We start from the raw sequence: 26,592 nt of genomic DNA, 5'->3' as shown, positions 1-26,592 counted from the left end.
ATAAAAGGACACATTCTACTCATGTAAAAACACACTGATTCCTGGAACGTCCGTGGGCCGGATTTTGAAGGTGATTGGGCCAGATCCGGCCCAGGTTGCCTACCCATGGCCTAGATGCATCCCTGACTGTAGCTATTCTAAACAAGGGGAAGGAGCACCAGCACTGATTTACAGAGCCCCCCCCCCCCAATACATTCTGTGGCACCCTCTCTCAGCCACTGATTTTTGAAGGTGTGGAGGATAGAGTCAGAATTGTATGGAGTATGAGTGTAAGCTTTGGCAAGTCTCCTGTTCAAATGCTGCCTCAGCGATAAACTCATTAGGTGACCTCAGTCCCACAGCTCTAATGTGTATAATAATAATAATAATTAATAATAATAATAGGGTTATGCGTGGCATACAAAAGGACAAACAGCAGCCAGTTGTCATAGGTAGTTAAAGGACCAAATATCCAGCTACATGAAAGTAGCTTCATATGCTTGTTCTGATATACCATTCAGAATTATTGAGTTGATCTATGTAGATTACACTGTACAAAGGCTGCTTATATATGCTGCTACTATTAATGGTCTCTTGAGTCCACTAAAAAATTAAAAAGCACAGATAGTCACTCAGAAATTTTTATGTTATATGGTGGCACACAAATGTCATTAATAAATAAATATACATTCAAATCACAAACTTCAACATCAGAACATATAATCTCATATATTTATCTAGATATAGATGTTTGGGACTACAGCTCCCACCAGCCCCAACCATCTGGCTAGCTGGGGCTTATGGGAGTTTTAATCCAGAATACCTGGAGGGCACCAGGTTGGCAAAGTCTGGCCTAGAATAACAGATGCAATGGGAGATGCCATTTTCTCTAAAGGATTGCTGTTCATCCTAGAAAGTGAAGTCCTTGTAGAATACAGTGAGCATCTTTTATGAGTTGTGGTCAGATAACTATAATAAAAATGTAGGCCAACTTTGTTACGAACAAATTGAGTGAAAAGTTATTTATGGCAATTAACTTTGACTTAAGAGCCAAAGTTACTTCTTGATTTAATGAGGACTTCATGTGCATGTTTAAAACTCTCCCATGAAAAACAGTGGTATATAAAGGGCTCAGTTTCTGTTAGATTGTGCCCTTAAAATAGTCTACTGCCTTCTTATGAGGCCTAGGCAGGCTCTCTCTTTGCTTCAAAACTGCTCCATTATTTCAGTGATTTTTGAACTGCTAAAATCCTAAGGCTCCAGCTGGATCTGAACACTTCTGGCTCATGAAATCTACATTCTCTCAAGTGACTGAAGATCTAATGGCATGGTAACAAACAAGTCAAACAAGTGAATCTTTCAGAGCATGTGCCAGATTTTCCTAATCCCAACAGACTCTATTGGGATTTTGAAATGTTGCCTTCATATTATGCCATTTCCTGTAATCCAGAAAGCTAATCAATGCTTTGAGATGCCACAGAATGTCTTGTCTGTTTTCAAGGATGCTTCACAAATACAAAATGTCGCTGCTCACATTTTCAAAACAAAGGGATATACTAGCAAAGCTGATCAGAACCTTATTATGTATTGGTTCTGCAGAAGAAATATATATAAAGCAAAGGAGATGGATAGCATTATTCACACAAAACAAGCAAGGAAATGATAGAAGCAAGCTGTTGGGCTGTAAAGAATTCTTCAGGCTTATGTGCATTATTAAAATGAGGATTCAGGAGCACTTCTAAACTGCTAGCTTGCTGTGTCAGGGGAGTGCAACCTCATATAAAATAGGCTGAACACCATCTCCCTGGACATAGCCAGGACATGCCCACAGCACCTCCATCTTGTCATGATTCAACTGTAGTTTATTGGCACGCATTCAGCCAGCCTTTGCTTTTTCTTATATGATTCTGCCAAGACATGCTGTCTAAACACAGTTCAATTACATTCTGTTTAGTATAACTTTCCATACAGATGAAACATCAACAGAGTAACATGCCATCACCTTCCAGTGGGGGCATTCTTTGGAGAGCCTTCTAAAGTAATTGTAAAGGCCAACCCCTTCTGAACATCCCCAAAATTATGTAAGGATGTTTTGGTTTGGTTCCATTTATGAACTTCTGGAATACACAACTGCCAAGGTCAAGATTAACTGAAGCTACTCTGATGCTGAAGTAACCATGGGAGGGCAATCAAACAGGCATGTCTCTGGATTAAATATAAGATGGGACTGGCACCTCCAAAGATCCCCTGATGCTTCTTGAAGTAGTGCAATCATGAGCTATAAAATAAAATAAAATCAGGTACATTTTTTTATTATGTTTCATACTTTCCTCTGAATATTTTATTTAGAGCACATTCTATGCAACCTACTGGGAAAATGGGTAGTCAAACCTTTTCAGTCTCATCCTCATAATGCAGCCAATTATATATATTTTTTTCTTTCAGATGCCTATCAATGTCCAATAGCCTCTAGCACCTTAAGAATTACAGTAAACAGTATCTGAAAAACTAGGCATTGTGCCCAGGTAAATTTCAAATATGGAACAAAAGCCAAGGAGAGGAAATGAAAATGCCAACAACAACAACAACAAATTGAAAAAGTACTCTCAAACCACATTAATAATAAAAAAGAAATCCAAAGCAGATTTTCCTCCTTTTATAGCTTATATGAAATCACATAAAAGGATTTTATTAAAACTTCAAATAGTAAAAAGCAGAATTACAGACTTCCACATATTGTAACATCTTTGGAGTCCATGAATTTCTTCAATAAGCAGAATCGAGGCCTCCAAACAGAGCAGGCAATGGGGGAAAGAGCCTTTTAAACTTTTAAGTATAAAATGTCTTTAATAAAACGAATAAATTAAAATGACTTATTTGTCAACCAGCTGTAATTGCGTGATGTGCTATTTAAAAGATTCAGGAAGTGTCAAATCACCTTTCGGATTTATGTAAAACGTGCAATGAACTTTTGGGTTACAATGTGTGTTAATCCGTAGTTCCTGTGAAAGCAAATTCAGGGTGGTAAAAACAAAAATGAGATTGCAGAGAGCTCTAAAAAGATCTCGCCAAGCTGGGGGTTGGCTTCAGACTTCATTCCTGCCACTGAGAGCATCACCTGAGCAGAGTTCTGCTCCCAGGATGCTCTTGCCAATTCCCTCCTCTAGTTGGAGCCTCCACCGGCCAACTAGTGCCCTCTCACACAGTCCCAGAGGATCAGGGAACCTACCTGAAAAGTGTGGGAGATGGTGCTGGAGACTACAGCACCGGAACAGGGAAGAACAGGGATGGAGCCTTTATATCCATCTATGGAAGGCAAAGTCTGGATCCTGAGCAAATGGGCAGTAAAGGTGTGGTTCAATGGCACATGAATGCAGATGTCAGACTCTTCAGTTCAGTAGCTGGGGCACTAAACCAGCATCACGAGAAGCAACCACAGCAGATACCTTGCAAAAGCAGGTGTCCTTTTCGCCCCAGAATTATACCATGACTCCTGCTGTGTGCATAACCCTGTTCAGCCGGGATTGCAACCGGCAGTGGTATAAAGAGGTGTGGGTCTGCTGTGTGCAATACAATACAGGCTGTAAAGAATGTGCCACATGCACCAGCATCCCTGTTCAAAGCTGCCATGTGACAGTGGCGTAGCGTGGGGGTGCAGGGGGGGCCGGCCGCACCGGGCGCAACATCGGGGGGGGGGGCGCTCGCACTCGCAGCTCTCTGCCCCTACCTGGCTCACTCACTCTCTCCCACTGCAGTGCTGGCTGTGCGAATCCGATCCGAGCCGCCGGGTCGCCGCCCACTGTGGAGGGGGTGGGTGCCAGGTGTGCGGTGCGGAGGGAGAGCGAGGGACTATCTGGGGGAGGGACAGTGCAGCGGCCGCCCAGCGCAGCGCTGAGCGCGGGAGAGAACCACACCAGACCAGACCAGGCAGCAGCAAGAAGAAGCTGGAAGCGGCGGCAGGTTAGGGGTTAGGGGGCGCAAATTACTTGCCTTGCCCCGGGTGCTGACAACCCATGCTATGCCACTGCCATGTGATCAGATCCATTGCTGAAAAATGCAGGGAAAATACAGCACACCAACAGAAGTGGAGAGTGCCCTGAACGAGACTTACATTTAAACAGAAGTTGTTACTTGCTTACTGTATGTTTCGGATGGATAAAGTACCTGCGGTGCTAAAATGAAAATGTAATGCATGCCAATATGTACAAAAACCCTCCCAGGGTAGGATAAAGGGCCATAGCTCAGTAGTAGAACCCATGCTTTGCATGCAGACAGTCCCAGGTTCATTCCTCGGGGTCTCCAGGCAAGGCTAGGAAAAATCTGTGCCTGAAACCCTAGCGATCCACTGCCAGTTAATGCAGACAAGGCCGAACTAAATGGAACAATGGCAGCTTCCTGCACCCTAGGTTAGCCCATGTTCTAATAAAATGCCAAGGTCTCGGGTTCGATCTGTGTACAGGCCACTTGCATATTCCTGAATTTCAGGGGGTTGCACCAGATGATTCTCAGGGGCCCTTCCAACTCTACAATTCTATGATACCTATTTCCCATTTCTTCCTCGATAGCCCTGGGTATGCAAGGAATGCAGAATCACCCTCTGCATAGTTTGGATTAATGCCATTGCAGACACACCTCTTGTACTCTGACACAACCACAGGAGAAATTAATGAGCAGCAGCTGGCTGGCGGCCTGCTGTTCATCCTGGTTTAGATCCTGAAATAAGAATGGCCACCTGAGGAAATTCCATAGTGAAGGAGAAAGGGATCCCAACTGTGCAAGGTCATGTCAAAATATAGATGTCCCGGTCAGCCGTGGCTGCTTGCTGAGAATTCCAAGCAGTTCTGCCTGTATGGGAACAGCCGGAGGCAGGTGACCCCGTTGCTGCATCTCGCTAAGGATTTTGCGGAAGCACACATGCTAAAGCAAGCAACATTTTCAATTGCAGCCTTGAACAAATGGCATGTTTGCATATAATTGTTCTAGCAGGGTCATGTTTGCTTGTTGGTATACATAAAGGTTTGGTTCCCCAAAGGGAGTTCACCACATGACAGTTTCCATTGAGTCATAATGGAAATGTCATTCCCCTTTCTGGCAATGTTACATTACACCGGGAAACTGGGGGGGGGGGGGAGTGGCTATACTTGCTACGCGAATAAAAGTACCTTCTCTTTCTCATCTTCCACAAAACAAGAAGTAAGAAATAAAAGTAGCCACATTGGCCTCTGAGATTTGTACAAGGAATAAATACTTTTTGCCTATTTCCTGGACACATACCACACGCAGGCTTACTCATGAGACAATTACAAGAACTTCTAATTTCCCTGTCATGTAATGAAGGGTTGGAGCCCTTTCTTTCCCCCACTTTGAATCCCTTCCATTTCTGCCTATGGGGATATACTGCTATATTTGGGTATTGCAAATATTTTCTAATGGTACATCACAGGATGCCTGCTCAAAACTACTTCAGGTGTGATAGCCCTTAATATTCATATTGAAAAGATGAGTTGGCAACCAACATTCATCTCTCCATCTTTGAAGCCCTAGCACAGGGGTGGCTAACCCAGGGCCCACGTATTCCCCCAAAGTTTTTATGGTTCCCAAGCCACCCTCAAATTTGTTGTTTTCTAATGAAGCTAAGGGAAAAAAATGACTGTTTCCATGCCCCATCCCCCATGATGCCAAGCCCTTTGTCCATTTTTCTTTCTTTCCTGAGTGCCCTCACAGTAACCCCACTGTGATACTAAAAGTATTTTGGGAGGTTCCTGAAGGGCTCCCGAAAGTTATCCTTTAAAATAACATCTGTCTACTCCCACAGATCCCTTGCCTGCGAGTCTGTTCTTCCAAAAGCTTTTTCTTCCCACCCCCCAAAAATGTGCGCTTTCAAAAACCCATGTTGATGTGCAACTCCCAGAGAGTCCTCCATGAGTCAATGTGACCCTTGGCCCCCAAAAGGCTAGTCACCTCTATCCTAGCTAAAGACGATGACTTGTGCTTAATTCATGTTGTAATTTTGCTTGTTTACCTTATGATGCAATTGTTTAGTTGTTTTTCTGGTTGGCCACTGAGAGAAAAGGACACTGGACTAGATCCGGCAGGCTTGTTCTTATGTTCTTGAAGACAGCTATCAAGTCTCCCCTTAACCTTCTAACAAGCCCACCTCTTTCAACTGTTTCCCGTCGCCATCCTCCGGGCACACACTAGGGCAGGGGACAGGGGGCAAGGAGACAATGGGGAGTGGTAAGAAGCGGGGGGGGGTGTTTTATCCTGGCTACCTTCCTCTAGATTGTTATTGTATTTGCATTGTAAATGTATTTCACAAAGAATAAATGCTACTGGGGAAAGGAGGTGGCAGTTGGCAGTTGGTTGGTTATTCCATTAGTTCATTCTTTGAGAACATGGGAGTGTGGTGACTTCAAGCAGACGCTTTCTGAAGGAGTTTGTGAGGACAGTCAAGTTGTGGATAAATAACTCACGCACTGCTATGAAGGAGTTTTGAAAACAAAAGGACTAAACCCCTCTTGGACTCAGGGAAGAGAAATGCATTGTATTCATATATGAGAATATATGAGAATATTTGTTGTTCAACTGCTGCCAACCTGACAAGTAAAGATTTATTTTCAAGTTTGTGTAAAGAATATGTCAATTGGTAAAGTATGAGACTCTTAATCTCAGGGTCATGGGTTTGAGCCCCACGTTGGGCAAAAGATTCCTGCATTGCAAAGACCTGAACTAGATGACCTTCATGGTACCTTCCAACTCTATGATTCTATGATTTTATGACGAATATCTAACACGGACTTGCTCCAGTTTGTCAAAATCCTTAATATGTGACATTTAGAACGGGACACAGTACTCCCAACTCTTTCTATTTCTATTTTCTCAATGCAAGCTGCCTGGGCAGTTTTGGGTCAGTCACTCTCTCTCGGCCTAACCTGCCACACAGGATTGTTGTGAATGTAACATTTGTTTGTTTGTTTGCTTGCTTGCTTGCTTGCTTGCTTGTTTCACTGCATTTATCTCCCACCCTTTTCTCCAAGGAGCCTATGGTGGAATATATGGTTCTCCTCTTCCTCATTTAATCCCCATAACAACCCGTGGGGAGAGGACCATGCCCACCATCCCAACTTGTTCCTTGCAGGAAAGATGAGCTAAAAATAAAAACCAATCAGTCACATAAAATGCACATTACTGCTGTCTGATTATAAATGCTTTTAGCGATTGTGAGCTTGGAACTTGGAGATGCTATTTATTTGGATTAACGAGAAGCAAAAACAGGGGAAGACAGAGTACGATTCTGTCTACATCAGGCTTGGTGGCTGCCTTTCTCAAATTCAGAGAGTAACTGTAGAAAAAGTAATGTGTGTATCAAAGGAGCTTGGTTTGCTGTGAGCGTGATCTTACTTGAATATGAGAGAACTCCTGCCTAACCCAGCTAAGTACCCAACAATGCCATTTACTTAAAAGGCATGTATAATGCAAATGGGACCACTTGCGTCTTCTGTGTGTGTTAGGCAGGTGCTTAAGTGCTTTGCTGGAAGAAACTGTACTGGCTGCGCTGCATCGTGTAGAATCAAACCCCTCATGCATACAAACGGCACATCTCACTCCCACTATATTTGCATGAATGCAATGAACCCAAGCTGGTATGTTGTTAAGAGGGTAAATGATGCCAGGGGTGTTTGGGGTGGGTGGGAGTGGTTGCCTTTTAATAGAGGAAAGAAATCAACTGCATATAATTAAAGCAGGGTATATAGTAGGTGTTGTGAGAACAATGGAGGAAAGAAGTAGAAATGAGTGGGGGACTGATGATAGATAGAAAGACCATAAAGAAGGAGTGAGAAGACAGTGTTGTGCCTGCCGCTACACATTCACAGCAGGATTTGCAAAGGATTACTTCATTTTGGCATCCACAGGTAAATAGAATTTATAAGATCCTTCTGCTCCACTTCACTGCAGCAACCTCTTTAATTGCAGAAGGGTAATTTGATTTGTGAAGAAGATTTAATCAGATGCATGTGCCAAGCCATTTTGCAATTCTGCTGAATAGGCGCATGAAGATCTGCTTCACTGATGATGACAATGGCAATGTGTAGGAAAAAAATTATGCAAGAAGCAGTATTAATATGAAATCTGGGAAATATGGATAGGACAAAGAAACATTAAGAACGAGCCATGTCTCTAAGTTAAGGTAGCAGGAAACTGCTAGGAAGGGCAACAGACAAAGGAAACAAGGGGATATGAAGCATGAACAGGAGGAATTTGCATGTGTGTGGGAAATCCCACACACAGAGCGCTCCAATAACATGCAAAGTGGCTTGAGAAAGGGACATCCAAAATGCTCACATGATCCAGGTGACCTGCTTATAAATGGCAGAGAAGTCATTAACCAGTCTCCTGGGAGAGATTGGACATTAAGGAGAGGACCAGGTTACTGGAAGAGATATGATTCTTGATACCCAAGGATTGATGCCAGGAGCTGTAGCACAAAGCATGGGTACAGGCCGGAAAAATATCAACCCTGCAGATTCACAAATACATTTTTGTGTGTGCGTCAGATGCTTTGGCCCCAGAAGATAATGTTGAAAAGCACTGAAAACCACTGTGTTGGATTTTGGGCCACACTAGACTGGTGTTTTTTGTGGTTACTGTATATTCTGCAAAATGTCAACAGTGCAATGACAGTGCATTAGTGGTGGGTTTATAATGGACACATAATTTGGCTTTATTAGTTCTGCAATGATTCGCCAATGTTACCACATTATTGCCATCTGGAAGGACACTCTTGCACTACAGCACAAGAAAAGCTGGTCAAAAAAAATAATCTGGATCATTTGTGGTATAAAAACATGCACGATGTAAACAGGAACTTAAATGCACTGATTGGAAATGAAGTAGTATAATTGCTGCAAAACTTTTGCAGGCATAAACATATAACTGCCCCACTACCATCGTAATCACAAATCATCGGGAAAGCACAATAGAAAGGGTGTTTGGAGGGGCTCTTTGTGTCATTCCTACCTCTCACTCTTGCCACCTCTCACTCTTGTTCAAGATCCAAGGCTACACAAAGTGTGGAATCCATGAACGTCCATGAGATGCTCTGGATTCTAGTAAAGAAAGGTCTCTGGGATATTATATTATATTATATTATATTATATTATATTATATTATATTATATTATATTATATTATATTATATTCCTAGGAAGGGACACGGGTGGCACTGTGGGTTAAACCTTCTGGTCGGCGGTTTGAATCCCTGCGACGGGGTGAACTCCCGTTGCTCGGTCCCTGCTCCTGCCAACCTAGCAGTTCGAAAGCATGTCAAAGTGCAAGTAGATAAATAGGTACCGCTCCGGCGGGAAGATAAACGGTGTTTCCATGCGCTGCTCTGGTTTGCCAGAAGGGGCTTAGTCATGCTGGCCACATGACCTGTACGCCAGCTCCCTTGGCCAAAAAAGCGAGATGAGCACCGCAACCCCAGAGTGGGTCACGGGTCCCTTTACCTTTCCTATAAATTCCTAGAGAAGAAAACAATATAGAGAAATAGGAGCTACTCTCGGATCCTATCATTACTATAAATCAACACATATGAATAGCTACAGAGCAAAACAGGCACTCTAGTGCTTGGCCTAGACAGAGCATCCTTGAAAAGCATCTGGCCTTGAAAAAGTCTACTTGCACCTCATAAGTTAAGCTAGTTAACACTTTAAGAATCGTGAGCATAGGCAGCATTTATCAATAGTTGGGTGGTCCTTGACAAAGGTGAATGTGACATTTATCTTAAACAGATGCTGGGTGGTCCTTGGCTACAGCATACAGTGAATAAGCAAATCCTTCTCCTTAAGCAAGAAACACATGTAGCAGGGAATCTCTACCAGGGTGTAACTGACCCTAAAGACAATAAAACTAATGGTAAAGCTCTTACTGGGGGTCTAATGACATGTCTACATGGCTGTGTTCCACACTATCATTATGGCACTAAACCAGAAGCAAGGGGAACACATGGAAAGCATCTCCTCCAAAGCAGACATAATTTCCATCCCCTGTGAAGTCAGAAAGTTGGTTGTGCAGATTGGGTGGCCAGTACTGATATCTAACCAATTCCTTTTTGCACTCTGACTGCCAGGAACAGAAGGGACAAAATATTGGCATCACTGTCCAAATACACTGCATGAAACATACAGTCAAGCCCTTTCCATGCCTCATGCCAGTATGCCACAATGGAACCCTTCGTGTGAGCATTAAAAACAAACAAACTATGCCCACAAGGCATTCTCACAGCTTCCCAATTCTTTCTTTCTTTTTATTTTTCGCATTGATATGTTGTAATAAATAGATTTCCTTTTTTCCTTCCTGTTAAAGCTTTGCCAATCGTCTCTCATATCTCCCCCATCCAATATTATATTTTGTTGTATTAAAGGACACCATCCGCTGGAAAGGCCTTGAGTGCATGCTCCATCGAAATGAATGGGGGTGGCTCTAACTGCCAAATTTGCTTACATAATCCCATTTAATTGCATAATCCCAATTCAGGACCACAATACCACGAGTACCACCTGTCTCCATATGAACAGCTCTGGACCCATCATCTAAGGCCCTTTTTTGTGTGCCTCCTACACAAGAGATCCAGGGGGTGGAAACACAAGAATGGGCCCTGCTTGTGAAATAAGCTCACCTGGGAGGCTCACCTGGCACCTTCATTGCATATATTTAGGCATTTCTCTATAACCAGAACTTTGGCTGATTAGCATTAGAGTATATGGTCTTTAACTGTGTTGAAGGGGGGAGGGTTATTGGTTTGTGTTTGCTTTATTATGTATTTTGTGTTCTCATTTTGTATTTTTACGAGGGGAACCGCCCTGTGATTTTCAGATGAAGGTTGGTTATTATTATTATTATTAATAATAATAATAATATGCAATGTTAAACATGTGCTCTTATGTAGCTTCCACTCCTTTCAATGAAGGTTGTATGGGAGGACTTCTTGGTCGGTTGTATTCAAAGTAAACTTCTGAAGAATCTTTGATATTACATTCTAAATGTTCTAATATAAATAAATATGTTCATTTAAATATTTATATTTATATTTATAAATATTTTAGAAGCCAGAACCACACTGGGGCAACAAGATACACTGTATTTTTCTGTGTATAAGACAATGCTTTTTGCTTTAAAAAAAAAAGGCAAAAATTGGGTGTCATCTTATACACAGATAGTGAATGCAGAGGGGGGACGTGCGATTAATGGCAGGAGATTGGCAGCGGCAATTGGGCAGGTGATTGGTGGCTGCGGCAAGGCCTGCTGGCAACTGGCTGTGGCTGCGGCAATTGGGCAGGTGAATGGCGGCTGTGGCAAGTGGACGGGTGGGTTGTTTGTGGCGGCAAGTGTGCAGACAACTGGCGGCTTCGGCAAGGTGTGTGATTGGCAGTGGCTGTGGCAAGCAATCGGCAGTGGTGGGCAGGCGGGTGAGCGATTGGTGGAAGTGACCTCCCCCCCACCCCCCAAAAAGCTAAACAACTTGATTTCTTAAATTTGGGTTAAAAAAAATAGGAGGCGTCTTATACATGGGGGCGTCTTATACACAGAAAATTACGGTAATATGCTTTGCATTTCCTCCCGCCCCCAACTGAATTTGCATGGGAATCCTGTATGTACAGTACCACTTTCAAAAGAATATAGATGCACTACAGAGCATTTAGTACAGCATAGGGAAACAAGGCAAATACTTACTGTAGTTTTGAGCACTAGAGGGCAGAGTAATGATGACTTCATTTGCCAAGGGTATCCACTGACACCTTTGAACAACCTTTGCTTCTTAGAAACCTGCTCTGTCATGTGCCTTTTATTGTTTCCTTCTCCATCAACGGGTTTTGACTCGCCTCTGATGTCACTGTCACAGTCCTCTCTGTCCCGCTGTCACAACTGCTGTGAGAGGGAGCAGCACCCGTTTCCTGGAGCAGAGGAGGACTTAAATGAAGTGCCTGGAGGGAGATCTTAATCTCCTCATTGTGGATACAGACAACATGTTCAACAGATCTGTTCTTTGATGACATTTCCCCAGTTGCCATGGTGGGAGCCCTGTGAATACTGGAGAGGCTGTCAATCATTTCATTAGCCACAGCGGTTTTTCAAAACATATTTCTGTTCATTTACATTTGTAACCTGGCCTGCACTACGTAGTTCCAGGACTGGCAAGAACATCGATCCGTCTAATTCCATAAGCAGATAAAACAACACTGAATTCTGTGTATGTTTTTAGCTGAAAGGACCCAGCCATTGGCAGCATGGCAGGCCCACAAGAGTTTTGCTGAACATCCATGCTAGTTTTACAGAAAAAGCCAAGCCATTGTCTTCCTTCTGGCAGGGCTTTCTTTCCATCTTCCGGCAGCTAATCCTCCCCAGATAAACACCGGAAGATTGGGGGGTGGGGGGAGCAGTGAGACAATGGCACAACTCCTTCTCTCCAGCAAAGAGCTATTCCTGCTCTGTTGAGTTGAGAAGGGGAGTGTCCAGGCCCCCTCTCCCTGTTCCAGGCTGCCCCAGCCTTCCCTGCTGTTGAGATAGTTGTGGGAGGGAAACTCGGGGGATTTTAAAGGCCTTTTCCCCTGCAGGAGAAGCTGCAATATGTCACCAGATTTTCATTCTACATTCTGAAGCCTATGGGCAATTTAGTGAATAAGCTCAAGAGTGCTGGAGGGCTGCTCCAGAGTAATGACCCCTCCAGACAACCTGTTTATTCAACAGTCACCCACCCTGATCTGCTTGCACAAAGCTTATGTGGAGGTTGGGTTATATCTCCCCTCGGCCATGGCACCTACTCAGTGATTTTGCGAAGCCTAGCCTACCATACAGGTTGACACGAAAATAAAATGCATACTTTTACACAGAGCACCTTTTGAGCAAGGGTGAGGTGAAAATGCCAATGAATAAATAGAATATTTAGGCACAATACTGCACCAACTACATAAGAGTATGCTGAAAATGCACCTCTTTACCTTGTCCATTAGCACCTATTTTGAAAGACCCAGCTGCTTAACTTCTGATTGAAAATTGTTCAAACCAATTTCTATATTGTGTTCCTACATGGTTGTAACTTGCCCTGGGCCATTATGGTGAAGGGCGGGTAGGTAGTAACTGATGATAGCAGATATATAAATAAATAACATTTTATGGGCGGGGGTTAGAAAAAGTGTAGTATAAAAAGTAGCAAAACCAATTATCATTTGCGATAGCGACACAGGAAATATAGCAACATAGGAAGCAACCATATACTAAGTCAAATTGTTGGTTTATCTAGCTCAGTATTGTCTAAACTGACTGGCAGTGTCTGTCCAAAGTTTGAGACAGGAAGTCTCTCTGAGCCACAACTTGAGATGCTGGGAATTGAATCTGGGAGCTTTGGCATGCAAAGCAGATACTCGACCACTTCCCCATACATGCATGCATTGCTTGGCTTGGGTGTAATTTCCCACCAGGGCTCCACACATACATCTTCTCTAGTAATTCTTTCAAGGCATATCAGTATGGCACAGACTTAATGGCTTCTGAACCCTTCATACGCTACGGCAGCAATACCCTGGCTAAGTATCTCCTATGCACCTTCGCCGCATCAAGCAGTTGGTCCCTTACCTTTCCCGCCCCGACCTGGCCACAGTGATCCATGCGGCGGTCATCTCCAGGCTTGACTACTGTAATTCGCTCTGCGCGGGGCTGCCCTTGAAGCTGACCCAGAAACTCCAGCGGGTGCAGAATGCTGCAGCGAGGCTCCTCACGGGGTCTCTGCCATGGGAGCATATTCACCCAGTGCTTTTCAAACTGCACTGGCTCCCGGTAGAGTACAGGGTCAGATTTAAGGTGCTGCTTTTGACCTTTAAAGCCCTTCACGGCCTAGGACCCTTGTACCTACGGGACCGCCTCTCCCGGTATGCCCCACGGAGAGCCTCAAGGTCCATAAATAGCAACACCCTAGTGGTCCCAGGCCCTAAGGAAGTTAGATTGGCTTCAACCAGAGCCAGGGCCTTTTCAACTCTGGCTCCAGCCTGGTGGAACGCTCTGCCTCATGAGATCAGGGCCCTGCAGGATCTGATTTCTTTCCGCAGGTCCTGTAAGACAGAGTTGTTCCGCCTGGCCTTTGGCTTGGAGCCAATTTGATTCCCTCCCTCTCTTTCTTTTTTCCTTTCCTTCTCCTCCTGCGATGAGGCTACATTTTAATATTTTAATGTTTCAATATTTTAATGTTGTATTTTAATTTTGTTTTTAAGTTGTAATCATTCAACTTGTTTTTATTACTGCTTGTAAGCCGCTCTGACCCCGGCCTTTTGCTGGGGAGGGCGGGGTATAAATAAAAAATATTATTATTATTACGCAAGACCCTGTGGTAGCCATATAGGGTGTGCAGTGCATGAGAGTCAACAAGCTCCAGGGGCCAACCAAAAATGATAATTTTGTTGCATGCCGCAGTTACGCAATAATTTCAGTGTTTGATTTCTTATTTCTGATAATATTCTAATATAACTTTGTCACATCAATTAGCATTACGCATTAAAATGCACCCCTAATTTCTGTATGTTCTAAAGATAGGTTAACAAGCAAAATACATAAGCAGGACTGATTAACTAACTGTGCATTATCTGTGGTCTCCCAAAATGGAGCCTGGGAACTTGAAAATGGCAGTAGCTTTGTCAAGGGAGCCAGGGCTGTCATGCCACCAAGGAAGTTCTTGAATTAAACCCCCTAGACTCCAGGGATAGCATACTATTCACTTGTCCACAAAGGAAGCAGATTATCTTTGTAATATCAAATTCATATGGATAAATATAAATTCTCTCAAGTATTTATAGCCCTGCCTTTCAGAAAAGTGCTTTTCTAATGCTTCGTCTTCTTTTTTATTACCGGTGATGATGACAACATAACCTACTTTATAAGCCCCACATAACTAATATAACAAAAGAGAGAGAGAGAAAGAAACTGTAATTCTTTGCTGGATGGCACGTTGCCGCATTTCAGCAGCCAAAGTGGACAGAATTGTGGAGGAAGTTTTATTATTGTGCAGCCTGGCTCTCTCACACTGCCTTCCCAATTGACAAAAGCACCATCCATCATGCTTTGCATTCCAATTTTTCTATGCTCATCATAACATAATTATGCCCCTTCTGTTTCTCCCAGCCAGGAAGCAGGACTTTTCGTCTGCTAAGGCAACATCTGCATAATATAAAGATGACAAACCCTCAACAATGGTAAAAATGTGGCTGAAACCTGCCCATATTGCATAGTTTATAAATGTTGAGAGGTGGCATAGCTGATTTCCAAAGGGAGTAATGTGGGCCTGCAACTTCATTGGTTACCAGTTGCAAATTTTATGCTACTACGTGCTTATGGGTCTCAAATCTTTGAAGACCCTAGGAACATTGTCCTGGTAAGAAGTGACTAGCACTGGGGAGAACTGAGTTAAGAATGGTTGCAGACCTTTAAGAATATTACTGTGGAAATTCGAAGCTTTCTTCTCACTTAGCAATAGTAATTAGCAGCACAATATACATTTTTGTGGCTATGTAATCACCATATATGTAAAGCAGTTTACTTCCCCCAAAGAATCTGGACAACTGTAGTTGTCACAGACCTACAATTCCCAGCCCCCTTAACAAGCTACAGTTCCCAGTTTCTGAGTCTAGCTGTTTTTCAGAAGTTTTTTTAAAATAATTTTTATTAAATATTTTCTTTGTTTACAAAAGTATGTGCATTGTCTCTTCCTTCAGATTGTGTTTTCTACCGATCGGTTACGTTTCTTTTGAGACAGTGTTATATTGCAAATTGCTTCTGAAGCAATGCCAAAATTGGATGTGAAAACTCAGTGTCCATCCATTAGCTCCCAAAATGCCTGAGGGTGATCCTGTATCTTTTCAAAGAGAACTTTTAATGGAACATATGTTGTATCTGAAATGAGTCAAGTGTTGGATCTGAAAATTTAGGGTCCAACCAACTACCAAGTCTCATCATGTCTGAGCCGGATCCCAGACTTTCCAAGAGCATCTCCAAATACATCTCACACCCAAAGGAAGGTACTTACCTTTAATTTTTATTTATTTAAATGAAAGAAGACATATAAATTTGGCATGGGGGAAGACACATCTGTAAATATTTTCCCTTTTCCTTTTCGTTCCCTCATTTTGTGTTTGTGTAAAAGGAAAACACAAGACACACAGTGAGCTAAAACAACTGAAGAGTTATTGAGAGTCCGTTAAGATAACAAGTCTAGTTAGAATGGTAAATCTTGATAAAGAAACAGATTTCAGTTCTGAGAAATGTTTACGGTGAATCAATGCTAAAAGGAAGAAAAGTATATGTTTCAATATTATGAGAATTGCTTATCCTTTTAAAAGAAAAAGTGTAAGTACCTCATTCTATATTATTTTTTAAATTGCTAGTTAAAAATAGGTCAAAATTTAGATATGGAAAGTCCTTTTCAGTGGTACAACAAAAGTGATCTGGATGGTGTAAATTAAAACCTCTTCATGTATTTGGTTCCTTAATCTCATTGGATGTCTTCTTGATCTGAACCTCTGAGAACCAAGGCAGAAAAATTAAATTTCATGTCTGCATAGCTAATTCCACAAGTCTAAAGAACTTTTTAGTTTTCCTTCTTACTCAGAGCTGATCTTTAAAGCTTAATCTTCAGTTAAGAATAGCTCTTTAATCTTCAGTCATAAATTGATCCCCATGCCAACATTTTCTTATTCTCAAGACACCACTTTGTACTGTGGTCAGTACAAAGTTACATAAGCAAAGCAGCTGAGAGGGAAGCTGCCATTGTCTGTGGAACCTTTACTAAGGCTCCTCACTGAAGTTAGTAACAACAGGTTTATTAAACAAAGCTTTATGCAACTCCCTGGCAGAGTTCTTAATGTTATAGAACAGTTTCTCCTACACACCATACATTCAAAAACATTTAAAGCACACACACACTGCTGGGAATTGCAGTTTATGCCTCACAGAGCTACAATTCCCACCCCCCTTAAGAAACTGCAATTCCCAGCATTCTTGGGGGTGGCAAGCTTTAAAAGTGCAGCATCTACACAACCTTGTGTATGGACTGGTTTCTATATCATGCTAAATCAAACCACATTTTGTGTGAATCTGTTCAGGTTCCTTTGCTCCTCCCCAGTTATTTTTGTTGCTGTGCCTTAATGACAGCTCATGGTTAGCCTGCAGAGAGCTAAATCATGGGTCTGGATATGGACAAAACACTAAACCAGACATTGGCTTAGCTCCTCTCTGGGAGCCTGCATGTTCACGCTAAGCCATGCCTTGACATGCAAACTAGGCCAATGTGAAGAGAGTGGGACATGAGCACAAATAGAGTGTTAGGTACTGAAGTTCTCATCCTCGGCCAGCAGGGGGATACTGTAGATAGTTATGCAAATAAGGGATCGAAAGTGACATTCAGTGATTGGATAGTTTTAGAAAGTTGTTACAATTATGTGTACTGGAGCTCTATATAAGCAGACTGACTGAACCCTTCAGCTCTGTTCTGTTCTGATCTCTGAATAAACAAGAGCTGTTTGAAGAATTGCTGTGTCGTCTGATATGTTCATCTACAACTTAACATAGAGGATTGTCCTCTGTAAAGTTGAGCACATGGCCACCATAGTCCTTCCCCACCAGTACAGCAAAAGCAAGGCTGACTTGCCCCAGTTAATAAAGTCCAGCTCCAAGTCCCAGTTCTCTTAAAATTGGTTCCCCATTTTATTTTTATAGCTACATGGCAGTTTATACAGGGGAAGCACAAATGCCAGGTGGTGAGTTGTCTCACCAAGTCCCAATGTGCCCCCACGATGTGACATTAATACAGCTCTCTCAAAGTGCCAAGTCAAATAATATTGAGCCAAGCCTATTTATATCTTCTGGCTTTCATTCCATCCACATGTGACTCTGGTATATGCACCAGGCAAAAGGAGGCTTGCTTTTTCGCCTCTCCGTCTGTACCTCTCTACTCCTCCCATCCTGGTTCCCCAAAGCAGAAAAGACCCAGAAGTAACAGAAATTATAGAAATGCCGAGAGAAAAAGGTAAATATGCCTCTTTTGGAAATGGATACAAATGCGGTAGCAAGGCTGAGCTTTAGGTGGCAGGGAAGTGACGTGGTTATATTTGTGATGGGAATACAGGCCTAAGCTAGGCCTTGAGAAACAAAAAGAAAAATTTAACTGTGTTCTACAGAGATGAGGGTGCCAGTATATGGGAACACTTTGAATCTAGCATGGCAGACAATGGCAGCCGTTCAAGAAGGTTTCTTTGCAGTTCTTCAATATGAAGCCATATTGTACATCAAATGCATGATAAATTACACAGAACTGCCTTCGAGATTGCATGAGACTGCCTGAAACTGAAGTCAAGATTAGAATATCTGTGCCTGAATGAGACTGAAGGAGCATTAAACTATTAGGTTCCAGGGCTGCAGACATCAAACAAGGCAACAACAGAAAGCCCAGAAACTGAAATCAACACCAATTTCTAGAGAAATATTTTCACAGAAAATATTTGCAGATGATTTATCAGCTACAGCCATGGAGTTAACAGACTCAGATGGAGTATATTATTGCACCCTGTGAGATCACAATACAAACTTAGATGCATAATTGCTCTATTGCTGATATGGGAGTTCTAATTTGGGTGTAGAGTACCTGAGTCTGACAGAATTGCTTAAGGTTACACATATTGGTCAAACACTGCCAGTGAGAAGGAAATGCAAAGTAAGGCTGCATGCACACCATGCACATATAATACACATTACTATAATGTGTACACATTTAATACACGTTACCTTCAAAATCCTGCAGTTTATTAACGGTATTGCAGCTCTGTGAACCACAGTTCTCTGGCTTATTTGGGGAAGGGGGGATAAAGTGCTTTAAATCTATTGTGTATACACAGCCAAGTAAATAAGAGTTTTCATACCATTAGAGGAAATTAAGAGGCTGCAAAACTGCTCCTTCACAGGAGCCAGTAACAAAGGTTGTGTAGTGCCAGTGTTAATTCACTGTACGTTGTATGATGGAACACACATTTGCCACATATGACTTGTGAGTCCCTTAGCTAACAGGGACACTGGAAATGTCAGATATCTTTATGCTGTGAATCAACTTGTTATTTATACTAGAGATGACCGAAATGTCTTGTTGTAGCATGGGGTAGTCTGGGTGTCATCTTTCGATCTCCTCCAAACCTGTGGTTTTATAGCTGCAAGATGAGAGAGGACCTGCTAAAGTGGTCAAAATAGTCTCTTCATTAAGTTAATGGCCCTAGCCAAGACTATTAAGTACAGTGGTACCTCGGGTTACATACACTTCAGGTTACATACACTTCAGGTTACAGACTCCACTAACCCAGAAATAGTGCTTCAGGTTAAGAACTTTGCTTCAGGATGAGAACAGAAATCATGCTCCGGTGGCGCGGTGGCAGCAGGAGGCCCCATTAGCTAAAGTGGTGCTTCAGGTTAAGAACAGTTTCAGGTTAAGAACGGATATCCAGAACGAATTAAGTACTTAACCCAAGGTACCACTGTACCACTCTGCAGAACTAGAGTCCAGATGACTCATCGCCACAGAAACTACTAGTTAGTGATGCTTCTAAAAGGAGACAGACCACTTCTCCTTCCCTAGTTGGAGGTTATGCCATCAGAGTGTGAGGTGGACAACAGACTAGGAACTAGTCTTGTCTGGAGATGAGATCACAGAGCCAGACTTCCTCTTTACACTGAGTCCACAGCTATGGCCCTTAACTTGGGGAGGGGAGGTGTAGGTACTGTGTACCCCTGAGTACCCCCAGAAAAAAGCACGGAGTAAGCCCCATTGAATTCAATGGAACCCACTCCCAAATAATAATACAGATATAATACGTGCTTGGCAAGAAAGGGGGTGGGGAATTAAAGAGGGCAGAAAGGAGACAGAAACAGGGCAGGCGTCTGAGGAAGAAAATACTCTGGCAATCCCACTTGCCATTGACCCCAATTTGTTTTGACTATACACAATTTCGGCTTTACACACTATCCCCAGAATGTCACCCCCGCATAAGTTGAGAGTCGCCTTAATGCTCTATTTCTGCACAACGTTTTGGGGTATTTCATAACAGTAGTCCTGGAGAGCAGATGTACAGAGTGTTGCCAAAGCACAACTGCTAGAGGTTTTGTTAAAGAATGAGGAAGCATGCTGTGTTAACTACCCTAATAATTACTAAATTTAAAGCAGATTTACTAGAAGGAAAACGAAATTAACATTGTCAGGACACAAAGGGTAACCAATAAAAGTAATAAAAAGGGAGAATGTAGCCTTCTTTCTTTCTTTTCTTTAAATGTGGTATTTCAAGTGTTTGTATTATACACAGTAAAGCAAGGTTTTTTAAGCCTTTCAAGCCCTAGCAATTGGCATATTAGGGAAATGATGGTGTTACAACGAAGCAGGGAGTTAAAACTGAAAGCCATACCATATTATATTTTACTGTTCATTATTGTATTGTGCTATTCATTAGACACAGAGAAGGATTTCTATATTTCATTCAGGTACCAAACTACTTCAGTACATAAAGAAACTATCCCTGTATTGATTTAAAAAAAAACTGGAGCAAATTTAGTGCAAACACAGAGAACCAACGTATTTGCAGATAGTGAAGCATTTTCCTCCACTCCTTAGCTGTAGTAAACTCACAGGAAATACCTCCTGGGTTGTTACAAGCAGCACAACACTGCTGCACCTACAGTAGTACCTCGGGTTACAAACGCTTCAGGTTACAGACTCCACTAACCTGGAAGTAGTACCTCAGGTTAAGAACTTTACTTCAGGATGAGAACAGAAATTGTGTGGTGGCGGCAGCAGCAGCAGCAGCGGGAGGCCCCATTAGCTAAAGTGGTACCTCAGGTTAAGAACAGTTTCAGGTTAAGAACGGACCTCCGGAACGAATTAAATTCCTAACCAGAGGTACCACTATATTAAGGTCCACTGAGCACGAACTGCTTAGAACCCCACCCCCACCCCCAATCTATGCTCAAGATATATTCTAGGAAATCAGATCAGTTGGGATCTTATTGTGGTGAGGGCAGAGCCATAGCTTCAGAGGGCTAGCTAGGTTTTCTGCCCTGTGTGAAGCCTCCAGAGGGGCACCACTGAAGCTCCCAGCCTGTGTGTGCATGCCCTAGTTGTGGGGGAGCAGTATTTGAGGAGCAAAATATATTGGACTGAGATTTGAGGGTCTTAATAAACCCCAGGTCTGGGCACGTGTTTGTAATATAGTTTTGAAGAAGAACAAATCGTAACTGTTTCTTGCTATTCCACACTTCCTTGGATAAATTCTCCTCCACTCAGGGCCATGGATAGAGAGAAGCCTGCAGGTATTTGTGGGAGCAGGCTCGAGTCACAACTTTGAACTGGCCTCCCCAAAATTATGCTTGATCCCTGTTATCTCATAAAATTTTAGTTTCATGACTTAATTTTATGAGATACATTCTAGTAAGTCTTCCATATTTGTGGTTTATAGCTAGAGTTAACAGATCTTGGGGTCTGAACCAAACTTTCAGAAATTGAGCTTTTTTCTCAGGAGTCACACCCACATCATACGTTTAAAGCACATCTTTAACAATTTAACAGTCCTGGCTTCCCCGAAATAATCCTGGGAACTGTTACTTTAACCCCCTCAGAGTTCACAGCACCCTTAAGAAACTACAGTTCCCATGATTCTTTGAGGGAGACCATGTGCTTTAAAGGGGTTTGATTGCAAGGTGAGAATTCAGAAGGAAGAGGGCAAGCTGTTTTCTACAGGTCCCATTCCTAGCTTTCTTTCTCAGTACCTTTTTCCAGCATGTCCTTTCACCGATATGGGGCTACCATGGTTCTTCCTATCTCTCCTAAAATGCTTTCTATCTTATGTAACCAAGATCAAAAAGAGAGAGAAATCTAATTACATGAGAATATAGAAATCACACACCTGGGAGAAGCATGCTATCCTCTTATGGCTTCAACAACCGTATGCACACCCACTTGGGAATTAGTCCGACTGAACAGGGTGGGCCATTTCCCCTTAGCAAGTTAACCAAGAGCATTTTGGGATGCATGTATGAAAAAGTGACAACTGTGCTGTTCCCATTATGTGAGAGAATTAGGTTTTGCTCAGGACCGTGATCTTACATCTTTGCCAGCATTTTGTCTCCCATGGCAACCTTCATGTCCAAAATAGTATGGTTTATAGGTCCCCAATCCAGCCTCGTAATTCTCTCCTCGTTATTAGATGTGCTGTTATATTAGTCCATAACCATCAGATGATGAAGAAAAAATTGTTCTTTCCTGTCTTCCCTTCTCTTCATTCCCCCCTATGAGCTGTTGAATTCTCAGCTCTACCTAGGAAGCTCCCTCAATCCAGGATGTCTAATGCAAAATATTATCAAAATGTTACTTCAGTGGGAGTCTTATTTTCATGTATTAATAGCTCTTTGGCAATTTGTCTCCAGGAACTGTTCTTTGAACAAAATCTAGCTACCCTCCTCTTTCATTATTGAAGAAGAGAGCTAAACTAGAGCAGGTGCTTTCTTTTGGGAAGCTGTGTTCCTCCAGAATGTGCTGAATTTCCATCAGCCCCAGCAAACATCTGTATCATTAATATATGGTTACCAGACGTCCCCGTTTCCCGGGAACAGTCCCCGGATTTACAAATCTGTCCCTGGACAAAATCCGTCCCCAGAATGTCCCTGGATTTCATATTTTAAGTGTTGTAGATTTATTAGTAGGGAATGAATGTTGTGTGATTGGTTCAACAGCACACGACACATCATATGGGGACTTCTGGCGAGGCAAAATGGTGGATGCCACGGCAGCGAGCAGCTCCTGAAGCCAGCCAGAGCCAACTGCGCTACCAGGCTGGCTCCGGGCTGCTGAGACTGCTGCTGCTGCCACCACTACCAAGGGGGAACTGGGGACGCCTGCCGCTTCAACTGGGGAAACCACTGCTCCCCCTCCCCCCGGGACCCAAATCGAGCTGTGAGCGAGAGCCCAGCGACACTCCGGGGCCGACGCAGGGAGAAGGAGGAGAGGAGGAGAAGAGAGAGAAAGAGGAAGGAGAAAAAAGAGGGGAGCCCTGACCTTGCTGTGCCACTGAGAAGAAGGGCAAGGACACATGGCCGAGCCCAGGCCCAACCTGAGCCTACTCCACAGTGGCTAGTGCTCCAAGAAAGCAGGTTGGGGCCCAGAGAAAGGCTGCACAACAGAGGAGACCACAAAAAAGAAGATATTACTTCTTAATTTTTTAAAAAATAACTTTAAAAAAATTCCTCTTTTTTTGTTAAAAAAGTGTCCCCGGATTCTTTGAAAAAAAATCTGGTAACCTTACATTAATACAGTAACAAGAACAATTAAATGTATATCCTAACCTTCCTCCCAAAGGTGTGCGGGACAGCAAACACCAAAGTGATAAAAATATTCAAAATAAAATCTCATTTAATTAACAAAAACAAAAACATCTAAAGGCATTTTTAAACATTAAGAAACCTAAAAACATGATACAATTAATGCTCAGTGATTATTGGAGTTGCAGGACAGATTCTCCACCTCAGCCCAATACAAGGATTTGGACTTGTGAGTATAGAAGCACTCAGCCTTTACTTGTGATTATAGCGAAGAGTTTGTGCATTGCTTCCCATAGGCTGCAGAATGAAAACACTTCCATTAGCTGAGTTTTCGCCCACAACAATTTATATTGGACACTGGATGTCAGAGCAAAGTTGCAGCATCAGTTAATGCCCAGTCAAGGTTTCTGCACCAATGTTTCCTTGCCAGAATCTGCAATGCAGTTGGAAACTAAATAGGGAAAAGAATGTGTTTTTAAGTAGGCATAGATGTATGAATTAGTGAATGGTTTACAAAAATGCATGAGTTTTGATGGATGGAGACTGCAGAATTTATCCATTAGAATCCAGATTTATATACTGGGTCTCAATATTCTCATGAATTCTTAACATTCACACTATGAATATTTTGCATATTTGTTCAAATATTGCTATAGTAATGCATTATTCAGGATCTTGTCACAGACAAAGGACATAAATGAAACCAGCTCCTGGTGCAAATTGTTCAATCCTCAAAATCTGGAGTGGAAAAACACTGGGTTTTTGTTGTTGTTCAACCAGAAATTGAAAATCCTAAATTTGCAAAAATAATAATAATTATATATTGCAAATTCATCTTCTCAAAATATTTACTTCCTTTAGGCTGTAACAGTAAAACTTGATTGTCAGACAATTTGAAGATTTGTTCACATAAGAAAATTACATGTTTCTCCTTCTCCCTTCCAGGAACATCATATTGAAGGAACTTCACTTCCAAAGCTATTAGATATGCCAATAGCATATTTTTCAAACCTCAAGCAAGTACAAGAGAAGATCTTAACAACACCCAAATGTTTAGCATGGATTACAAGTCCGAGGGTAAAAGGAAGCAGCGGCATAGCTTGAATTTACTGGATCAAATAAAAAGTATGAGAGATTTATCGGAAATGATTGATGTGGTTTTGGTGGCTGAAGGTGAAAAGTTCCCTTGCCACAAACTGATGCTGTCTGCTTTCAGCCCCTACTTCAAAGCAATGTTTACCTGCGGCCTGATTGAATGCACACAGAAGGAAGTAGAGTTGCATGACATGTCAGCAGAGAGTGTGTCCATAATTCTCCAGTACATGTACACGGCTGAGCTGCACCTCACTAATTCCAATGTTCAGGGTGTGGCCACCACTGCTTTTTTCATGCAGATGGATGACGTTTCCAGCATGTGTCAGGCATACATGATGGAGCACATGGATGCTTCCAACTGCGTGGGAATTCATTACTTTGCCAAGCACATTGGGGCTGAAGAGCTTTCAGATCAAGCCAGGAGGTATTTGTACCTGCACTTTGCAGAGGTGAGCCTGCATGAAGAAATACTGGAGGTTGAAATGCAGCAGTTGCTAAATCTCATAAGATCAGATGATCTGAATGTGTCCAGGGAAGACAGCGTCTTGGATTTAGTCCTCCGATGGGTTAACCACAGCAGGAAATTGCGAGCAGATCACCTCTATGAGCTCCTGAAGCAAGTCAGGCTAGTCCTTGTAAGCCCTTCGTTCCTAGTCGAAGCTCGGAAAAGAAACACAGTGCTTCTCAGTAATACACTGTGTAGTGAGATGATTGAGAGAGCATTGGAAACTATCAAGAAAACCAACCAACCTTCTCTCACCCTTCGCTATGGCATGGAGACCACTACCCTTCTGCTTTGCATTGGCAATAACTCGCAGGGCATCAGATCAAGACACGGCAACTACGGCGATGCCAGTTTCTGTTATGCTCCTGTTACACAAAAGACGTACTTCATTTCCTCTCCGAAATATGGAGAAGGCTTGGGATGTGTATGCACCGGTGTGGTTACTGAGAATAATGATATCATTGTGGCCGGGGAGGCAAGCGCTGCCAAAATGTCTAGGCAAAAGACCAAGAAAATTGAAATTTATAGGTTTGTATCCTCTGACATGAAGAAACTAAATACAACTAGCACCCCATCATAAACTTCAAATTACCATGTGTGCATAGACGTTAAGGTTTAAGGGCTACAACACTCACCCCAATGCCTGTTTAATGCTGTGTGGCCTAAACCTCTTCCTCTGATCTTCTGGTATTCTGCCTAACTTCAGAGGCTGGCAAACTAACAGCCTCTTTTTAGGGCTTTAACCTCAGATCCATTATTTCATAACAGTGCTGATTAAAAAGATACCATATGTAACTGTTTATGAAAGATTTCGGACAATTATAATTCTTCATCTGACTTATACTGGTGGCGTCTGATAAGTTTTATTTTTATTTTATTTTATTCACCAATACCAGTTTATTTATTATACTACTATAAAGTATCTGCTTTGGGTGGCTATGTTGTTGCCAAGACACAGGTTTCTACCGAGTTCCCCTTGACTCCTGCAGTATATTTAGTACACTATGTGCAATATAAATACGAATCAACAGTCACTCAAGTAGGATTTCTACAGGCTCTGGACTAAATCTTTTATTTCGTAGCCCAATTCATTGATAACAATGGCTAGAGTGCCCTCTATGTGCCACAAATAATTCCATAAGCTACTAGTTATTGTTTTTTCCTCCTCCTTTTGCAATGGTTTAGTCCCTGTTGAATCACAGGCAAGTTTAGTGCTCTTATTCCTGTTTACTCAATAGTATCATTACTACTGAAAGACTTCACGATGTTTTAAGGGAACCTGAGGTTGGGTATAAATCCCAACAAAATCAAGAGGAATTATTTTGAAGTAATCGCGGTTAGGACCGAGCTGTAAGGCTAGGTATACACACTGCTCATTCTGTTTTCTACCTCTTAAAGAAAACAGGATAGAAGACGGAAGAATTTTCCTGACAGAAAATTATCCTTCCCGCTGATATTGCCACACCCTCCTAATAGTATGTTCTCCACTGGCCTTCCCTACTCTGATGCCCTCCAGATGTTGTGGGAGGAAATTCTGCAGGATAGCTGCTGCCTTGCTAAGAACTTATTCTGACATTGGGCAGATTGGGTGACCTGTCTTATCAGATACGGATCAGAGAGGATGCCCTC

The 26,592-nt window shown here is 42.4% G+C and overlaps 2 protein-coding genes across 3 annotated transcripts in view; one reads left to right on the top strand and one right to left on the bottom strand.

The window, feature by feature from the left end:
- The window catches only part of MGLL (monoglyceride lipase), an 84,714-nt gene extending 78,693 nt beyond the window's left edge, over window positions 1–6,021 (bottom strand). Inside the window, exon 1 of the mRNA XM_081900497.1 lies at window positions 6,002–6,021. The gene's annotated coding sequence lies outside the window, so the exon portion shown is untranslated. The remainder of the gene's footprint in view (window positions 1–6,001) is intronic.
- An 11,809-nt stretch (window positions 6,022–17,830) lies between these two features.
- Window positions 17,831–26,592, top strand: part of KBTBD12 (kelch repeat and BTB domain containing 12) — a 51,749-nt gene continuing 42,987 nt past the window's right edge. The window contains exons 1-2 of one of the 2 annotated variants that reach the window (XM_081900472.1): window positions 17,831–18,045; window positions 24,309–25,491. In XM_081900472.1, coding sequence (XP_081756598.1) covers window positions 24,413–25,491 — 1,079 coding nt within the window. In that variant the 5' untranslated portion in view covers window positions 17,831–18,045; window positions 24,309–24,412. The remainder of the gene's footprint in view (window positions 18,046–24,308; window positions 25,492–26,592) is intronic. The other variant, XM_081900471.1, reaches the window with a different exon arrangement.

This window comes from Podarcis melisellensis, assembly GCF_964234715.1.
Source record: "Podarcis melisellensis genome assembly, chromosome: 2".
Taxonomy (NCBI): domain Eukaryota; kingdom Metazoa; phylum Chordata; class Lepidosauria; order Squamata; family Lacertidae; genus Podarcis; species Podarcis melisellensis.
This window is presented reverse-complemented; position numbering and strand designations above follow the sequence as displayed.